This window comes from Meleagris gallopavo, chromosome 4 (genome assembly GCF_000146605.3).
Source record: "Meleagris gallopavo isolate NT-WF06-2002-E0010 breed Aviagen turkey brand Nicholas breeding stock chromosome 4, Turkey_5.1, whole genome shotgun sequence".
Lineage (NCBI taxonomy): Eukaryota > Metazoa > Chordata > Aves > Galliformes > Phasianidae > Meleagris > Meleagris gallopavo.
In genome coordinates this window covers 10,785,310-10,802,920 of record NC_015014.2, presented here as the reverse complement: position 1 = coordinate 10,802,920, position 17,611 = coordinate 10,785,310, and the positions used below count along the sequence as shown (strand labels likewise).

General features: G+C 38.6%; 1 protein-coding gene across 3 annotated transcripts; it reads right to left on the bottom strand.

Annotated features, from left to right (window-relative positions):
• Positions 1–7,953: 7,953 nt before the first annotated feature.
• MMAA (metabolism of cobalamin associated A) lies at positions 7,954–16,345 on the bottom strand. 3 transcript variants are annotated; one of them, XM_019614503.2, is made up of 7 exons: positions 16,268–16,345; positions 15,092–15,562; positions 13,859–13,981; positions 12,497–12,667; positions 12,170–12,255; positions 11,468–11,617; positions 7,954–9,705 (listed from the first exon to the last, which is right to left on the bottom strand). In XM_019614503.2, the coding sequence occupies exons 1-7, from the start codon at positions 16,302–16,304 to the stop codon at positions 9,418–9,420; spliced, it is 1,326 nt and encodes a 441-aa protein (XP_019470048.1). In that variant the 5' UTR covers positions 16,305–16,345; the 3' UTR covers positions 7,954–9,417. The 3 variants fall into 3 exon arrangements, with proteins under 3 accessions (XP_019470048.1, XP_003205469.1, XP_010707836.1); XM_003205421.4 differs by lacking the exon at positions 16,268–16,345 and adding an exon at positions 15,931–16,261; XM_010709534.3 differs by lacking the exon at positions 16,268–16,345 and adding an exon at positions 16,108–16,261.
• Positions 16,346–17,611: the final 1,266 nt, after the last annotated feature.

The window sequence follows — 17,611 nt, the reverse complement described above, 5'->3', positions numbered from 1 at the left end:
GAAGCAATCTGATCCATTCCCGAAATACAGGAACATGAATAAACACAAAATGAAACTACAGGAAGGTTCTACTCCTAATTTAGAAAATTACATTCACATAGCTCTTTTCCAAGGTGCAGGGATCAAGTTATTTTTAACATCTCACTTTTCTCCTGCCTCACTACAAAAGAAAAGATTAGGTTCCAATAGAGTATTTGAGACTTGTCTAATAAATTCCTTTCATAAATTCACCAACAGCTTCCAAATAAAACCTATTTCATGGCTTGAGATTCATCCTGCTGAAGGAAATTTCATTTCAATTTCTGACAACTCACACCCTCAGATCTGCATCCCCGATCCAACACCTGTTCAGAAATACAGCATGTTCCACAGCATGGAAGATTTAACCTGAAAGCCACGGTAACACATCTGTATTTACACAAGGAGAGTGAATACTTTTCTTCCATCACAATGATCCTTAAATGCCCTCAAAAAATCTCTAGCTATTATTCAAAAGCACTTTGTTTTATGGACAGACAGCAACATATTTGACACACTCTTAATAACAGACGTCATGATTTATAAGAATTAAATTACAGTAGTTACTAAAATCTATGTTCAAACACTTACATGCCTCTACTGACAGACTACATTTACTGATTTTAATTAGAAATGCCTGGAGATAGCTTATATGTGTTTACATGCTTAAACTAAGGCACAGTTTTAGATCTAGACAACAGATCCTTAGCTATACAGAAAAGAAAGGATGGGAATACACATTATCCAGCCAGTCACTGGGCATAATATTTTGAAAAGAAAGAATGTTTCCTCTACTGGAGAGAAGGCTCTTAATTGTGTGAAATGCCCTGATGTGAATCCAGGCCCCGACGGTCCCTTTCGCTCCTACAACTTATTTGTGCAACATTTTGGAATTTTATTTCACCTGAAAACTTCATGGAAAAAAAAAACTGAATCTGATTTTCATCAGCAGTTCAAAATCAGAGGGCCAAAAGGAAGATTTTCACCAAATCATTAAAGCATACCTCAGACGGGGCAAAAGCACCCCTAAGGTGATGCGACCCTGTGGAGGTGCTGCCACCTCAGACGCTGCACTAAAGAGCTGAGTGTTGCTACTGAGCACCACCTACGGGCTCTCTGTACACCCTGCAACTGAGATGTAAAAGCTGCAGCCGTACATAGCCAGCTTTCAAGTTCCCTAACACACCGGGTGCTTTTCAGTTTTCTCTTTGTAAGAAAACATCCTAAGCAATTTTGTTTTCTCTGTAAATCACTGTCACTGTTTCATCGAGAAGAATCTAGAAAATGAAACCGAAAGGCAAGAGCAGCTTTCATTCTATCTAGCCTGTACATTATCTAAACCTCCATTTCACCTTTTCAATGCAATTTCCCTTCTCTTATACAAGTCTTGTTTGTATTTTTCTTTTTTTCCCTGATTTTATGATGAAACCCATGTGAGGAAACATCACACTAATCTGAGGAACCATGTAATGCAGTCTTAATATTAAGCAGAACCAATAAGGAAAAAAATTGCAAGATTAAGCTCATTCAAACTGTTCAACAGAAATGCCCTTGCACTCTAGACGTTCGCTAAGGGATACATGTTCAAAATATTAGATGAGAGATATCCAGATTAGATTCCTTTACGGGATCTGTGCACATCTACAGAGTGATGTTTTCCAAGATGAAAGAGTTGGCAATGGCCCAGACAAGATTACTTTAATTATTCTGGTTCCCCTTCAAAATTTCCTGTCTCATTGTCTGTGAAATTTACTACCTCAAAAGTGGGAAACAGACTCACTAACGGGACAAAAATCAGGTGGCCTGTCTTCTAGGACCCTACTCAACCACACTTAAGCATGTGCTCAAACGCCATCCCTTCCTGATGTCAGGATGTAAAGAAAAAGTAGCATTTCCAGATACACAGCCAGGAAATTGTGCAAATGTGTGCAGAATGGAAATAACTGTGGAGAGTGGAGGCTGAAGCCAATCTAAAAGCTAAAAGCACCCTGCAAGAGATGAAAATGAGATTTCCTTCTTCAAAATATTTTTTTAATCAGAAGAACCGATTAATCTTGGTACAGAAATAAAATACACAGTGCCTTTTACTTGTGCAGTGCTGTGAGCATAGTCAGCCCACTTGTACAGATGTGGAAATGACCGCACTAAGAAGTAACAAGTAACATAGTAAAGACATTATTTTACTCGTAAGAAAATTACACATTCCAAAGAATAGGTAAAGGAAAGGTGAAAGATGATAATATTTTAATTATCTGAAATTGGAAATAGTGATTTTCAAATCTACTTAGTTTCTACTGCCACCTCACCCAGTCAGGTATTCTGCACCACAACACTTAAGAACAACAAAAATGATTTTGCTTTTACTGAAATTGTTTTTGAAAGCTTACTGATTTTGACCAAAGTTCATTCCTTCTCCTTTAAATCAGAAGCTCAAAACACGAGTACAGCTACTTGTTTTGAATCCTGCATGCATGAAAAACCAGCAGCTGTTCACTAGACAGGAAAAAAAAATAAAAATAAAATCACATTCACTCAAAATGTGAGTGAATTAAGCTCAAAAAATGTGCTCTGTTCAGCAAGCAAGGGCATGACAATGAATCCCTCATGGTCTCAGGCAGGCAGCACGCAGGATCTCCAAGTAGATCATTTTTTGCTAAGATCTGTGCAATTTGAAAAAAAGCCAGATTTTCATAACAGAAAATTTTGCAAAGTAATTCATATTCCACTTTGCTGTTTATTTCACTTCACTGAGCTCTGCAAGATGCCAAAGATGTCATGCTTTCGATGTGATACACAGGACAAACGAGTTTCTTGTGTGGCTCCCTTTTCTGAAATGAGTATCTGATCTTAATTGTGCAATTCAAGCAACAGCAGTCCTCTTCAAGAATTTTATGCGATGAGGACAGTTGATTAAGAAAGCTTATCTTTGAATTTCAGAATAGAACAGACTGCAGAGCAAAACGGGCTTGTGGCACACATGCTGACCTTTTACTACGCTGGTCCAAACTGCTTAACTTATACCGTTATCAGCTACCGTTATCAACAGATCTTGAAGGTGAAGGGCAGAAGTCAGTAGTGGAGGTGAAGGGAGAACAGATGAACATCGACAGCCTCAGCAAGTATTATTTTCCACTTAACGCCCACAAGCTTACAGACATCTCTTATTCATAATATTTTAGGCAGGAAAAGTAAGTAAAATAAAGTATGCTTCACTGTGTCTTAGCTCTAGAATCAAAAGACAAGCACCTGGGTTAAACAGCTCCTAGCCTATGCTTCTGGCATCTAAGTCACACTAACTGTTGTAGTTTGTGATGTCGCTATAAAACTTTTGTTCAGATAGACTAACAATTTGTAACTTAGAAGTAAGGTGAAACATGGAACTTTCCTCCTTGCTCTTACCCTCCAGGACCTGCCAAATTTGATCAGAGGGGAAAAAAACGAAAAGCTGTCCTGATTCACTGCAGACACTTAATTATTTTCAAACACATTCAATCCCCCCTCTAGTTCAGTTTGCAAAATGCCTCCTAAGGGATGTAGAACAGAAAATTCTTGGCACCCTCATCTCCCCTTACTCTATGGAGTATTTTGCTTACTCCGAAGTACCAAGAAAGCTTCTCTAAATAAGAATAAACCTTACTGTAATGGCTGAAGTCTGTTTCTCCTTCCATGGGTGGAGACATACAGCCGGGGGATTAGCTAGGCCTCTTTTCCCTATAAGTGATAGAAAACATCTTAGTACAGCTGGATCATCTCTAAGCTTCCCATCCTTCCCAGGATGGTGTCCGTTTTCTTCAAAGGTTTGATGAGAAGGAGAAAGAAGACTAAAGATCAAGCTTAATTAAGGGGTCAAGAAGAGATGGTTTCTCATAAATGCTGCTAGCACTGAACAACAGTTTCACATGACTTCAGAAATACTTGTCTTTTGCTGGTGAGCTCTGTACAAGCCAAGGTTCATTGGAGTTAGAAGAAAATAAAAGGTTGCACTTTTGTTGATCAGTGCTGCTAAGCAACAAGGCATAAAAACTAACATTACCCTTGTCTTCCACTGGTTGCAATTAGAAAACTACATATGTTATCTTAGAGCCACAGTTTCAGGCCAAGATAAACTGTTAGCTGTGTGACTATAAGCTCTGAGCCACACAAGTATCTGGCACAACACACAAGTATTCATTCTCATTATACCTACATTATGCATCCTCAGCTATCACAGTTAGCCACACTGCGAGTCAGCATAATCATGAGAATCTGTAGGTGTAGGTTTCTTTCAATATAAGAAGTAAAACAAAAATAACGTTACTCATAAAGCTAATCACTGGTTAAAGCTAATCAGCGATTATCTAAAAAATTTTAAAAGGCAATAATTGAACAAGCTGGTTTTTTTCACTACTCTACTAGGGAAAGATCTAAGCATAAGAGAAAATGAAGAGACTGAAAGTACTTAACATATTGCAGATAAACCACTTTGTCATAGTGTTTTAAGGAAGAATACATGAAATTCACCATGAAGGGAAACTGAAAAAAAAAATCTGAAAAGTAAAGCTTTTGTTTTCTTGTTGCAAGTGAACAATCAGATTACAAACAAAATCACCTAGTTCCAAACAACAACTCTCTGCATTAGACAAGTCCCTCTTCACAAACAAATCCAAAAAACAGAAAAGGGAATTTATCATAGAATCACAGAATCACCAAGGTTGCAAAAGACCTCCAAGATCATCCAGTCTAACCATCTACCTACCACCAATATTTCGCAATAAACCAAGTCCCTTACTACAACTTACAAATGTTTCTTTAACATCTCCACGGACAGTGACCCAACCACCTCCTGGACAGCCCATTCCAACACCCGACCACTCTTTTTTGTAAGCCTCACTCAGCAAACGCTGTGTGTATCACATCAGTTGGTGAGGATTGCCAGTGAAATGTCTGTGGTAATCCTTATGCTCCCAAGAGAGAACAGACATGCTGATTGCTTCCCCTTGATGCTTATTCTGCCCAGACTACTGTGAATGTCAGCTCCTCTATTGCTTGTTTCCTCATCAGCTGAACCATTCTCTGGTGTGGCAGCAGGAAACAGAATATGCCTATCATACTTCCATTCTAAAAGTGTACTGTAACTGATCAACAATTTCTATCTTTGGGGAAAAAAAAAAAATCTTAGTCCACAAATACTGTTAATGTTCTAGTATTTCAGTAGTGGAGCAGGGCTCAAAACTATAAGGGTATTACCACTGAGTACCTGATCTCCTTTTTGCAAGAGGAACACTGTAGTCAAGTTGTACACTGTAGATTGTTCAAGTTGTATGTTCCAGGGAAACCCACTGATTTCTCTTTAAATATACCTTTTTATCTACCCCTACTCAATTATTTCTCCAATGATCTGCTCTAGAATGTCTAGCACGAACAGAATAGTTTTGAAAGCATTAAGCTCTGGAAGAACGTTTCTCATTTTAACTCACAGATAATGCTATATCTTGACTGTGCATTCAGGAAGGGAACAACATAATCATGAGCAAGAAAAAGAAGAAATAGGTATGTTTGTACCAGAACAGACTAAGTCAATAATTATGTCCTGCCAAGTAACTCTAAGATATAAAACTTTAGGAATGATGCTGCACGAGACTGATTTTTTTAAAAAGTTCATGAGTATCCTTTAGCTTTGCTCAGCCTTCCCCAAGAAATCTCAAAACCCATGAAAAGACATGTAACACACTGCAAATTCATATATTAGCAACATACTCAAGGAAAGCAAAAAAAAAAAAAACAACAGCAAGCATATATAACGGGAAGCCATGAAATTACAGAACAGTAAAGGCAGACTAATTTTCAGAGATAAGTTTTCTACAACTTAAAGTAGGACATTACTGCAGAACAGCAGTCATGAAGGGGTCACTGTGTCCTGTCGCTGAAGACAGAGAGATTAGATATGAAAGGAATAAGTCACACTGGGAACGTGAACTTGCTAAGAGCATTTTTCCAACCTTAAGTAACACAGACGTAAATATACATGGGGCTCAGAGTAAAGACTACTGAACTGTAACCCTTATACCCTACTGACCTGTTTCAGTGGTCTGAGTAAATCACTTATCTCACACTTGTTTTTCCAGCTGTGAAACTGCACCAACGTCTATTATACAGGGGCCTGGGGAAAAGTTTCACACTTAGATATAACTGCAAGACTTGATAGGACACAAGAGTTTATGCATCTGCAAAGTTTGTTCCTCACCTCCCATAACAATTTAACAGCTCATTGTGTTCTCTAGCAATCTTATTTTCTCAAACAGTTACATTATTTTCTTATACTGCTTGGTAGTATCTGTTTTTACATGTTAATGTGAAAGTAACAACTCTAGAAACTAGAGAATATGTATGTCAACATCCTACTCGACAGATTTATTTACTACGTTTCAGAAGCCTATTTTCTTGAATGGCAAAGTTTTAGAGCATTTTACCCTTTTTAATCTCACAGAGCTAGGATTGATGAGATGTACTTCCCATCTCAGGAAATACTGAATTGTTTACTAAATTCTAGCCTGCCAGCTCAAGTTAGGCAGTCCTTCTGAACACAATGCGCTTTGTCATTTTCTGTCAGTGAGGACATAAAGAAAACTGCACAACTAAATGAACAGTTGGCTTCAAAACATTTTGTGGCTGTATTTTACTAGCTAGAAATCAATCTGATTCCCACATGCGAGGCTCAGCTCATAGTTCACGCAGTAGAGCTTTTCAATTTGGTAAAGGACTTACAGAAAAACAAAGCAAGGACCCTTACCTACCATGCCATTTCTGCAGATCCTTGTCAGCATGAAGCGTTTCTCTGTCTACTGAAGAGTGAGGCACAAACACATCAAGAAGGCAAATCTAGTTCTTCTCATTTAAGAGGAAAATGCAGCTGAATAAAAAGTAGAATTTGCTCAAACCACTGCATTATCTTAAGTGTTCATTAGCAAATTAACTACACTTTAAGAGGAGCAACAAAACAAGAAAATAATGACCCATAGCTTGAGTAGATACATAGATCTGATCATAGATCTGGGTCCAGAAAACAAATCTTGAATAACTATTCTACTACAACAGCCCTCAGCTAAACAAAGCCACAAGTTCTATTTTACTTGCCTGACAGTTCCCATATAGGAGACAAAGAATAAAGCAGTCTCTGACACCAAGAAAAAAAAAAAAAAAATGACCAACAAGAGTTGATCTAGCAGATAAGTACAAGCAAGGTCACTTTAAACACTGCCACCTGAAACAAATGGACTATCAACAAGTTGAGAACTTACCAGTTAAAATACTGCTGCTGTCATTCATTCATTTTCCATCCGTCTTTTCCACTACTAGGTACATCACAATATTGTTAATTTTTAAAACTCAGAGAATGCAAAACATTGCTTTTGGTTTGGGGTACTTTTTGTCACATTCAAAAGAGACCTAAATTGTTTTTAATTAATTTTTTTTATTTAAAGTGAAAAAAAAGTAGCACTTCTACAGTTTCTAACACAGAAAGGCAATAATCAAGGCCCTGATCTTCTGCCACCCCTTAAACACTCCTCTCCAGGTACTTCTACATAAGTGGCTGCAGTAATCCCAAATCACTCATTGAGGATGCAAAGTTTAAGAAACAAGTGGTGTTAGAACATGGAGGTGCTGCCAATCTATGCGGTGGAAATCACTAATATCAGCTACACTGGGGCCAAACGTCTTCATAAAGAAATGCTTTGGCTTCATGTCCTATAAAAGTCCACAGTGCTCTTTGTTAGTATTTCACTACAAATATTCAGTGGAATCCTTGCTAAAAATTCCGAAGTATTTTTACTTCACACTGCAGTTTCATTTTACTTTCTGTTCATTCTTCATATTCTCAGAGTAAGATATATGGACAACAAAACATAAACCCTCATACAATGGAAGAAGTAACTGAAATGTTAGCAGCCTGATGGATATTTCTATATTGTTTAATTTATGCTGCTTAAATAAGCACTTAAATACTTAATAAGACAAACCAAAGGGAAAAAATCCTCAGCATTTTCATTCATTCATCTTTTCTAATAGTTGCATTACACCTATGAAGGAGTGAAAACTAGGAAGTACAGAGGTCTAGCAAGATAAAGCAGACTTAGCACAGTATAGGAACTGGAACAGAGGAAAGAGAAAAAAATGTCTTCAGAAGAAAAAAAAAAATAGGAAGGAAAAAAGAAATAGAATCAAAGGAAACCAAGTCATTGCTACCCTGGAATTGTTTGAGAAATCTAGACTCAGGTTGCCAGAACACAAATGCTCTGTAAAATGCACACTTGTTAGGAATCCAAACAGGTAATATTGAACTTAAATTTTAAAAACAAACAAACAAACAAAAAAAACCCACAACACTATCTAACATACTACAGTATAGCACCTTTTATGTTAATTCACATAAGCAATAGTAGACTCATTAAAATTCCTTTAATGTTTTTTCAGCCCTCAAGAAATCAGCTTTTTTCCTACTTTACTCTTCATATCGAGTAGATAACCCTGCTTTCCAGTTCATGAATACCTCCAGATGCATTCCCAAGAGAAATCTAAAAAAATAAAAAATAAATAAAAGAACAACCCCAGCTCTTAAGTACTTTAGACCTAAACAGTCATGTCATCTACAAGAGAGGAGAAAAGTAGGCATTTTGTTTGAATACAAACATCTTACTTCAGTCAAATAAGACCAGAGAAAAATTATCCTAGTATAAAAAGAGTTGTGAGTAAAAACCTGGTGGATGACACTGGTTCCATATGCCTGTATTTTAAAATGTCTAATTAAACTGTGCTTTTGTATTAAAACATCTGGTTAGAATCTAGGATAGGTACAATTCTCCTCTCCCAGCATACAATAAATAGCTATAGTTTCCCAACAGTGACTGAACAACCCTTTTTATATGCATACAATGTATTTAAAAGTAAGACTCCAGTCAGGTGCTACCAGGGGTCCAGTGTTCTTGCAGAGACTCAAGAGGAAGAAAAAAGTAAATGAGAAGAGAAAGTAGAAGTATTTATCTCTTCTAAGACAGTCTCACAATGAAACTGCTGCACCAAACCTCTCACTCACCCTTTCAAAGCCAGTCACATTTTGACACAGGCTCAAATTTTTGACCAACAAATCCATGATGAGGACAGACTCAAAATAAGTACTGTTGACCAAATACCATGTGTAGTAGTCTCTGAGTGTGTTTGCACTGAACTCTGCATATATAGAATCCTACAGTATTTTCTGCTCAGTATTTTTTTTGGCAGAGTACCAATACATACTAATACCAATAAATATGTATTCCATTAGCGTTGGCTGTAGTGAAACGTTTGAATTCACACATACAAAAATTGTATTTAATATTTACATTTACATGAAGAAATTAGCAAGAACACAGTAGAATATTATGATTAGAGACCATCCTTGAATGCTTTCAGCAGCAGGTCGGCTGCCAGCCCAGGAGACAAGACACCACTAAGAACTTTTTCTTCTAGAAGTGGAATCTTATCTTTGACTGCCAAGTGACTCCGGAAATGTTCCAACATATTTTCTTGGATGAGATTCCACATCCACACTTTCTGCTGTTTCCGTCGCTTGGCAATCAGCTCACCACTTGTGAGCATGAGGTCGCGAAATTCTGTCATTTTATCCCACATATCTGAGATCCCTTCTCCAGTCTTGGCAGAGATACGTATTACCTGTTGGATTCAGAAGAATTTTTAAAGCCAAGTAATTGCTGGGCTTAAGGGTTCAATTACTGCATCAGGTAGACTGCAACAGTCAGGTAACAAGAAAGGCAAGTCTGCTTCAATATACCTATACCCAATGCCACTCAAAACAGTTTTTTGCTGCTCACACTTTTCTCCACGAAGAATGAAAAATAAAATTAAAAAAATCTCAAAGATGGATTGTACCAACTATAAGTAGATGTTGAGATCCATAATATTTGGGACAAACAGGGCTTGACCAACTGCTTGTATAACAAGTGAGAATCATTTTAAATGTGATCTTCAGCTAAAAATGTACAGTGTTGCTATTTTACATGAACATAAACCTGATATGTATGCTGGTAGCCAGACTCTGATAGCTACCCTTCTGCACTTAAAGTATTCTGGAAACGAGACATTAAACTTCTTTTTACATATGCTTCCCAGACTAGGAATTCATTCTGCCACAGTATTTTAGGCATCCAACAGAACCTTTTAAACTGAACTGTTTTTAATCTTTTCTAAGAAGAAAATCTCTCTCCAGTCTGATGGCTGAAGTCCCTACACATCAGTATTTCCTTTTTTTTTTTCTCCAGTAGTCAAACAGTGCCATCACTGAAACAGAGAGAGATTTCTGATAACCTGTTTAATTCACTGGTCTCAAACAGGTGTTCTGGGTCACATTTATAAGGCTGAACAAACAGGCACCCATGCAGATACATCAACTGCTTATAAGATATAAGATAGCGATGAACTAAACACAGTGCGATGAAAAGCAATGAACCATGTGCCACATATACGATTATGTCAGAACAATATGCTGCAGCAACAAGAGGAATCAAAATATTTGGGTGGAAATATAGCTGTTTACGCCTGCAACAATTTACAGTGTTATAAACCTTATCTGAAAGAGAATTCAGCATTAGAAACTCTTCTGCACTAACTTCAGTCACTGCATTTCTCATCACAGTGACTAGCAACTTTAATCAGATCTAGAAACAAACATGACAAAACAATGGTTAAGCCTCAGGCAGTTCAGCTGATATAAAACTAATTCAAGGGGTCAACTTTAGGCAGCGTAGAGCAAATCTCCTTCATATATTCACATACAGAGGGAGAATGCGTGCACATGTACTTATATTAGCACTGAATCTTTTTCTTAACGGTTTTCTGTTACCTTTTAAAATATAGGATAATGCATCAATACTAAAAGCACTTAGGATGACAAAGCCATTAATTTAGACGTCGTACACACCATCAGATGAGGTTCCTGTTCATAAGAACTTCTATTACGTGTTTTAAAAAAGAAGCAAAAAATTGAACAAGTCAAAGAACAAAGATAATCATAGGTTTGAGAGTTATAAGAAGGGAAAAATTAGCTCGAGGACATTTTAAGATATGAATAACTTGCCAAAAGCAAGATAAGGTAGTATAACTACAACCCATGTTAGAAATTGGTCTGTTTGCGCTGAGATTGTAGCTCACAACAGAAACCACAGTGGGCAGAACTGCGGCTTTGCAGTGCCTCATACAGCACGCCTTGAGATCAGAGGTGAAATAGAAACAGCAGCAAACAAGTCTCTCATACAGTGTAAAAAAGGCTAAGCAATCATACTAAACTTTTTATAAAAGAGCTCAGAGAGACTTATACGGCTAGGTGAGACAGTAACAGCTGTAAATCATTCAGCACTTTCTGGGAAAACAAAACCAAACAAAACACTTCAACAAAAATGGCATAGCAAAATATACACACCTTTGGTCTCCAAACCTTCGAACGCTTGCGAAGCAGCTTCATAGCACTAACATACTCAGCTTGTATTCTCCGTGCAGGCACAATTAAATCACCATCAGCTTTATTTATAGCAACTAGATCTGCCATCTCAATGATACCCCGTTTGATACCCTGAACAGAGTATAGAGAGAAATCATGAACACCCAGAATAGCTGCGACGCGCTGGGTTAATCACGGAAAGCGGATCACAAAAGCTTGGTCTTGGTGGCTCCTGCTGGAGGGTGGTTGGATATGCTAGTCATGCAACAGTTGTACCAATGGCCTCTATCAGCACCGGTTATTATTTTGACACTGGGATGCTACATATGGATATCAGAGTTTGCATGAGAGACTATTTTATGCACAGAGTCTTAAGATTGACCAAAACATGACCAAGTTTGCAAAACGAGTTATATTGTTTTCCTGTAATAAAAAAAACCACTCCCAATAAATCATACATAGCCAGTAAATATCAAAATCTTACAACCTAGCACTTCTTACATATGGAAAAAAAATCAGATCCCAATTGTGTGATAAATTAGTAAGACACTGAAAAGACTCCAGTAACAGCAGTATAACTGACAAAATGCTACTGAAATGAACTTGCTGCATAGACTACATTCCTAGACTTAAATTTCTCTTTCTAAGCTTAGGTAGTACTTAAAAAGAGAACATGAAAAATACCTGTAATTCATCACCACCCGCGGGTGGCAGCACTAATATAAACATATCAACCATGTCAGCCACGGCAAATTCTGACTGTCCCACACCTGAAAAATTAAGTCCAAAGTTTATCACTTCTGACAAGCTTTCACAGTCACATTAATGACAACACTTATAACAAATAGCAGTTTTGCACAATCTTCACAGTGGGTATCCACTTTCACCCAATGACCTTGTATAACAGCAGGAGCAAAATTCAAGATGAAAGGTGACAAAGTTTCAAGTTAGAGCCACATTAGATACTAGATATCGAAGCAGGATATCTGGAAGAAAACCCTAAGCACCTACCTACAGTTTCCACAAGAACAACATTGTAGCCTCCTCCTTCGCACAGCAGGATGGCTTCATTTGTAGTCCTTGTTACACCTCCTAATGTTCCTCTGGTTGGAGACGGTCTGATGTATGCATTCATGTCCCTTGACAACTCAGTCATCCGCGTTTTATCACCCAGTAAAGAACCTTAAAAATTTACTATTTTACTATTAAATGCGCAAAACATTCAGATCTCCCTTTCCTGTTCTCTGCCACCCCTGAAACAAGCAAGAAAAGGTTACTGCCTGGCTCTTCTTTTCAGAAAAAAACATGCCTGGCTTTTCAGAAACTGGGAAGGCCTGACAAGCATATCTTACTCCTACAAAATATGAAGAATTTCTTCTAGGTCAGAGCAGATTCTGAAATTCCTAAACAACTTTTTTTTGTAGTTTACACACAGCAGCCACAAAATTCATCTTTACTGTTTCTTTCCAAAAAGACAAATTCCTACATTATGACCCCGGTATTTGTTAGTGGTGTTGGATTTTACTTGCTAAGCACATGTTCCGCAAGATGAGAGATGCTCAGTTCACGTAAGTGGTACAATCTTGGCATATTGCCATTCTACTGATGTGTCCTGAATGTACACACAGAAGAACATAATCCTTCCTTGTTCTAAGTCATTGTAGACTGAAATTTGTTTCTTTTCAAATAGTTCCACTGCAGCATCTTCCAACAAAGTCTCCAAAAGTTTTGTTTTGAGTGACAGATTACAGGCACACAACCTTGAAGAATCCCAAATTTAAAAAAAAAACACCAATCTGCACTACAAGTCCGACAAACTGCAACAATACTGCAGCAGGAGACTGTGACACTGAGGCAGTCATCTCAAATCTAGAAATTCTTATTGAGAACTAATGAGTTGAGAATTTTTCTAACCTGATATACACATCTGGATTGCAGTATACTCTAAATTAAAGTTATAAACTGGCATGTGCTTGCTGCCTAGTGATCATCACTATCACTTCTGAAACATAAATAAAAATTAATGTAATTCTACTCTTTAATTCACACAGCAATAAGCAGAGAAATAAAACCTGAGAGAGAAAAAACTGCACTTAACTATAGTCTCCGACAAAAAAAATAAATAAATAAAAATAAATTAAAAAAAAAGATGCAAAAGAGCATTCAAACACTGGAGAAGAGTAAATCTGACAAAATCAGGACACTGATGCCTAATTCTCAATTTCATGTTGTGTGGGGAAAATGAAAAAACTGACATCACGTTAGTTTTTAATATCTTACAGTACCCTAACTTATCCTGCATTTGCCCCAAAGAAATATTTATACATTTCAAAATATATTAGAAACCTGACTGAAACATTAAGACCTACTTACCACCACTTGTACTAGAGGAGGGGTCTACAGCCAGCACTGACACTTTGTGTCCTCTTTCTGTAAGCATTTTCCCAAAGCATTCAATGAAAGTTGATTTTCCAGCACCAGGAGGACCAGATAACCCTAAACGAGCACATTGAGAAAACAGGAAGAAGACAAAAAAGCCTCACCTTGTTGATGGAATAAATAACACACCACATAAGCAGCATCAATACTAATTTGAAAACAATTCATGTTATATCACAATATCACAACAAAGATAAATAAAAGGACGTGCCACGATTGATATACCCAACTAAGCTCTTGTAGTTAGCTTAAAATACAGCTTGGTTCATCCAGGACAGCAATGCTGACTTCAGAACCCCTCATGCTATCCATACCGTTAAGTATTTATCCAGCCTTACTTCCTCCCTTCCAAGAAATGTAACTACAATAGCTTATAGCCTCAAACTTTAAAAAAGTAATAACCTAAAACTCTATTTTTCAGATTTAATTTGAAGGGCTATTGGGCAATTTGCCAGCATTTCAAAGCATGTAAGATAAGACTAGCTTGATAATTTGCACTAAATATTTCTCACGCTTCCCACACTCAAGTCTCATTTTTACTGCTTTTGTACACAGGAAAGATGGCAACTTGGCATGATGAGTTCTTCTCCTTCACAAGGGAAGAACATCTTAAGAGTTTCTAAGAGAACCGTGTTTGACTCTCCTCAGATGAAAAGTTGCTGCTTGAAGGCAACGTAATCAAGTAGAAAGATACGTGTTTTTTCTCTTATGGATTTTTTGAAAGAATTCAGAACGAACTCAAAGAAAACACCAACTTTGGGATAAGAACAGATCTGTTTAGCTACATTCTTACCTAAGTATAGATGACAGCTACATCAATCTGCTAACTACCTAACATTTCTGTTCATAATGCATATTAAAACAAACACCACAAAAACATAAATAAAAATAATAATAAAAAAATAAAATAAAAAAACAAACAACCCACAACAATAACTATCCCACAACAACTAAAGAAGCATAAATTACTCCTACAGTTTTTTCAAGAACTTTTCCAGCCCAAGCCATAACTCCACTGGCAGCAGAAGCAATCAGAATTATCAGAAATCATAAGAAACTAATGATGCAAAATTACAGAGAATAATGTTTAAATTATAATAGTGATAATGAAAGGTGAACACTGTCATTCTGCCAAAGCAACTACTGAACAAGCATAAAAGGACTAACCCACTCTAAAGGCAAGCGGCTTTCCTTGATTTAACTTTTCTTGTTCCCTGTGGTAGGATAATACCTTCTGAAGGAGCACCTGGGCTACTTTCTTTTTCCTAGTCTGAGTTGATTCTATAAGTGTAATGGCTTCAGCTAAACAGGCTCTGTGACCCTGGACAAGCCCATTGTAAAGTCTGTCTATAAGTCCTTTTTCTCTGTCGGAAAGCCCTTCTGTTTCCTGCTCAGGGGCACTTTGGTGACACAGCTCTCTGCTCAAACACTTTGACAAACACATCTGTTTTGAACAATGTAGGTGCACTGGTTTAAGAGACTCAATGCACAGGAAATCTGATCTGGAAATGCAAGTCAAGTTCTTGAAGTAAGTTCTTTTAGAGAAATAACGATGAGGGAATCTCAGCAGTACAGAAGGGATCTTCATTTTGTTTGGAGTACCAGAAATATACCACTGCACTTCTGTTTGCAGAAACCCTAAGGAGAGAGGAAAACATTTTTACTACCTTCTAAGAACTCAAAGTGCTTGTGAGGATTCCAATGGAACACATAGGCAGGCACACATCAGCTATTTCATCCCGGCCTGCCATCTTAAGCAAAAAAGATTGTCCTCTCTTCCCATTGAAAAAAAAATAAATAAATAGAACAAAAACGATGCTATGCAATCATCAATAGCATCACATCACTTTATTACTGTATGTAACAAGTAAAGGTATTATTTGCTGAATAATCAGATAATTAAAAAGCACTTTCAAGTACAACAACCTCCAACAGCATACAGACCACCCTAAAGACTTAGGAACAAACACAGCAAACCCACCCCCGCACACAGCAAGTCAGCATACGTTTTACTTTGATGAGTGCAGAGCTTCACAAACTACGACGCGTTATTTCCAGATAAAGCACGGCCACGACACGAGAACATTTAGCAGCAAGCTGCGGGCGCCGACACGCTGTGGGCCTGCTGCGACCAAGCTCAGTCAGCACCGGCCCGAGCCCCAGAGGCTCCCACAACCGCTTGCCTCTCGGCGGCGCCTAGCCGTTCCGTTCCCGTCTCTGGGACCGACGGTTGGTGAGGGACCACCGCCGCGCGCCAGCCTCTCAGGGGCGCGCACACCTCAGCACCACGGGGACACGCCGCCACCCGCCGCCCCATCACCGGCGACCGCCCCCAGCACCTACCGGCGGCCTCCCCACCCCGGGGAAGTGACGCCATCATACCGTGCCGGAACTCTCGAGCAGAGCCCGCCCCGGCGCCGAGAAACGTAGCGGCGCCCGGTATGAGCTGCTCCGAGGGAGCGCGGCGCGCGCGTCGCTTCTCGCGCTCAGCCGCAGCCGTTACGGCCGTCGTGGGGATGGCGCGTGAGGGGCCGTTAGACAGAGCCCCGCAGCAGCTGACGGTAGAGGTGACTGCAAAACCGCATTCAACTCCTGACGTTTTCAAAACGGCAGATTGGAATTTCTGCACAACCACCACACGTTCTCCGAGAAGAAATGCTTAAGCCCCCGACTGTTAATTCATTTATAGTTCTTCCTTGTACACTTTAAGCTCAACGACCGCATTTTAAATGTTCAAGCCATCAGTGATCTGAAGGGGAGAATGTTCAGTTCCTAGTGTATAGTCATGTTGTGGACCAGAATTCAACAGTGCACTCAGCTGTTCAGAACATGTAGTGTTCTATGGAAACCAGCAGCTGCATTGCCAATTTGATATGACCATGAGAAACCATACATGTATTCTACTGTACTTCTCCTGGAAGAACCCTTTCAAGACACCTGAACAACTGGGATTTCCTGGTTGAGCTTCACCAGTGGTTGTCAGCTGTTTTTCATCCTCCACTCAAATTTTTAACAGTCCCCCCCCCGTGTCAGACTGTATTGCACTGCCATTTATATTCATTTCTTCTCTCAGAACATTGGTACAGAGATTGCATAGGTCTCCTGCAACTATGCGCTTTCCTTTCCTCTCCGATCTTATCCTGCTCTGACTCCATATAAAATAGACGAAGTACTTCCTTAGAAGCTTGGGCATAGCTCAAGTCTTCTTAATCTACACTCTGCCCCATTACAGCGTTCCCATGTTTCCCATGCGGTCTTTTATTGTACATGATCAGACATGCATCTTTTTGGTCTTTATTACACCCACTCCAACACATTTTGGGTAGTGTCACTGTTTTGTGCTTTCTGACCTCCACCCGAAGCAGCTCTCTTGGCCCACGTGTACTGTTGATTACTTACAAAATTACATAGTTCTAAGCCAGTACTAGAACAGTCCTGCTACAAGTTATTAAAAAGCATTGTACCATGGAGTAGAGGTGTGTGTGATGCATACATCTTTGAACAAAATATGCAACTGGATGCCGAAATAAAAGAAAAAAGGAGTCTTCCGTAACTTGTTGGAACACAAGCAGGAATACCATTAGCATCTTTGCCTAATTCTACCATGCAAATTTACATTCCATTTAGTCGGCTTCCCCTCGCAGTTTTAATTGGATCCTTTCGTTCTTCCCTTCTCTGGAAGAACTC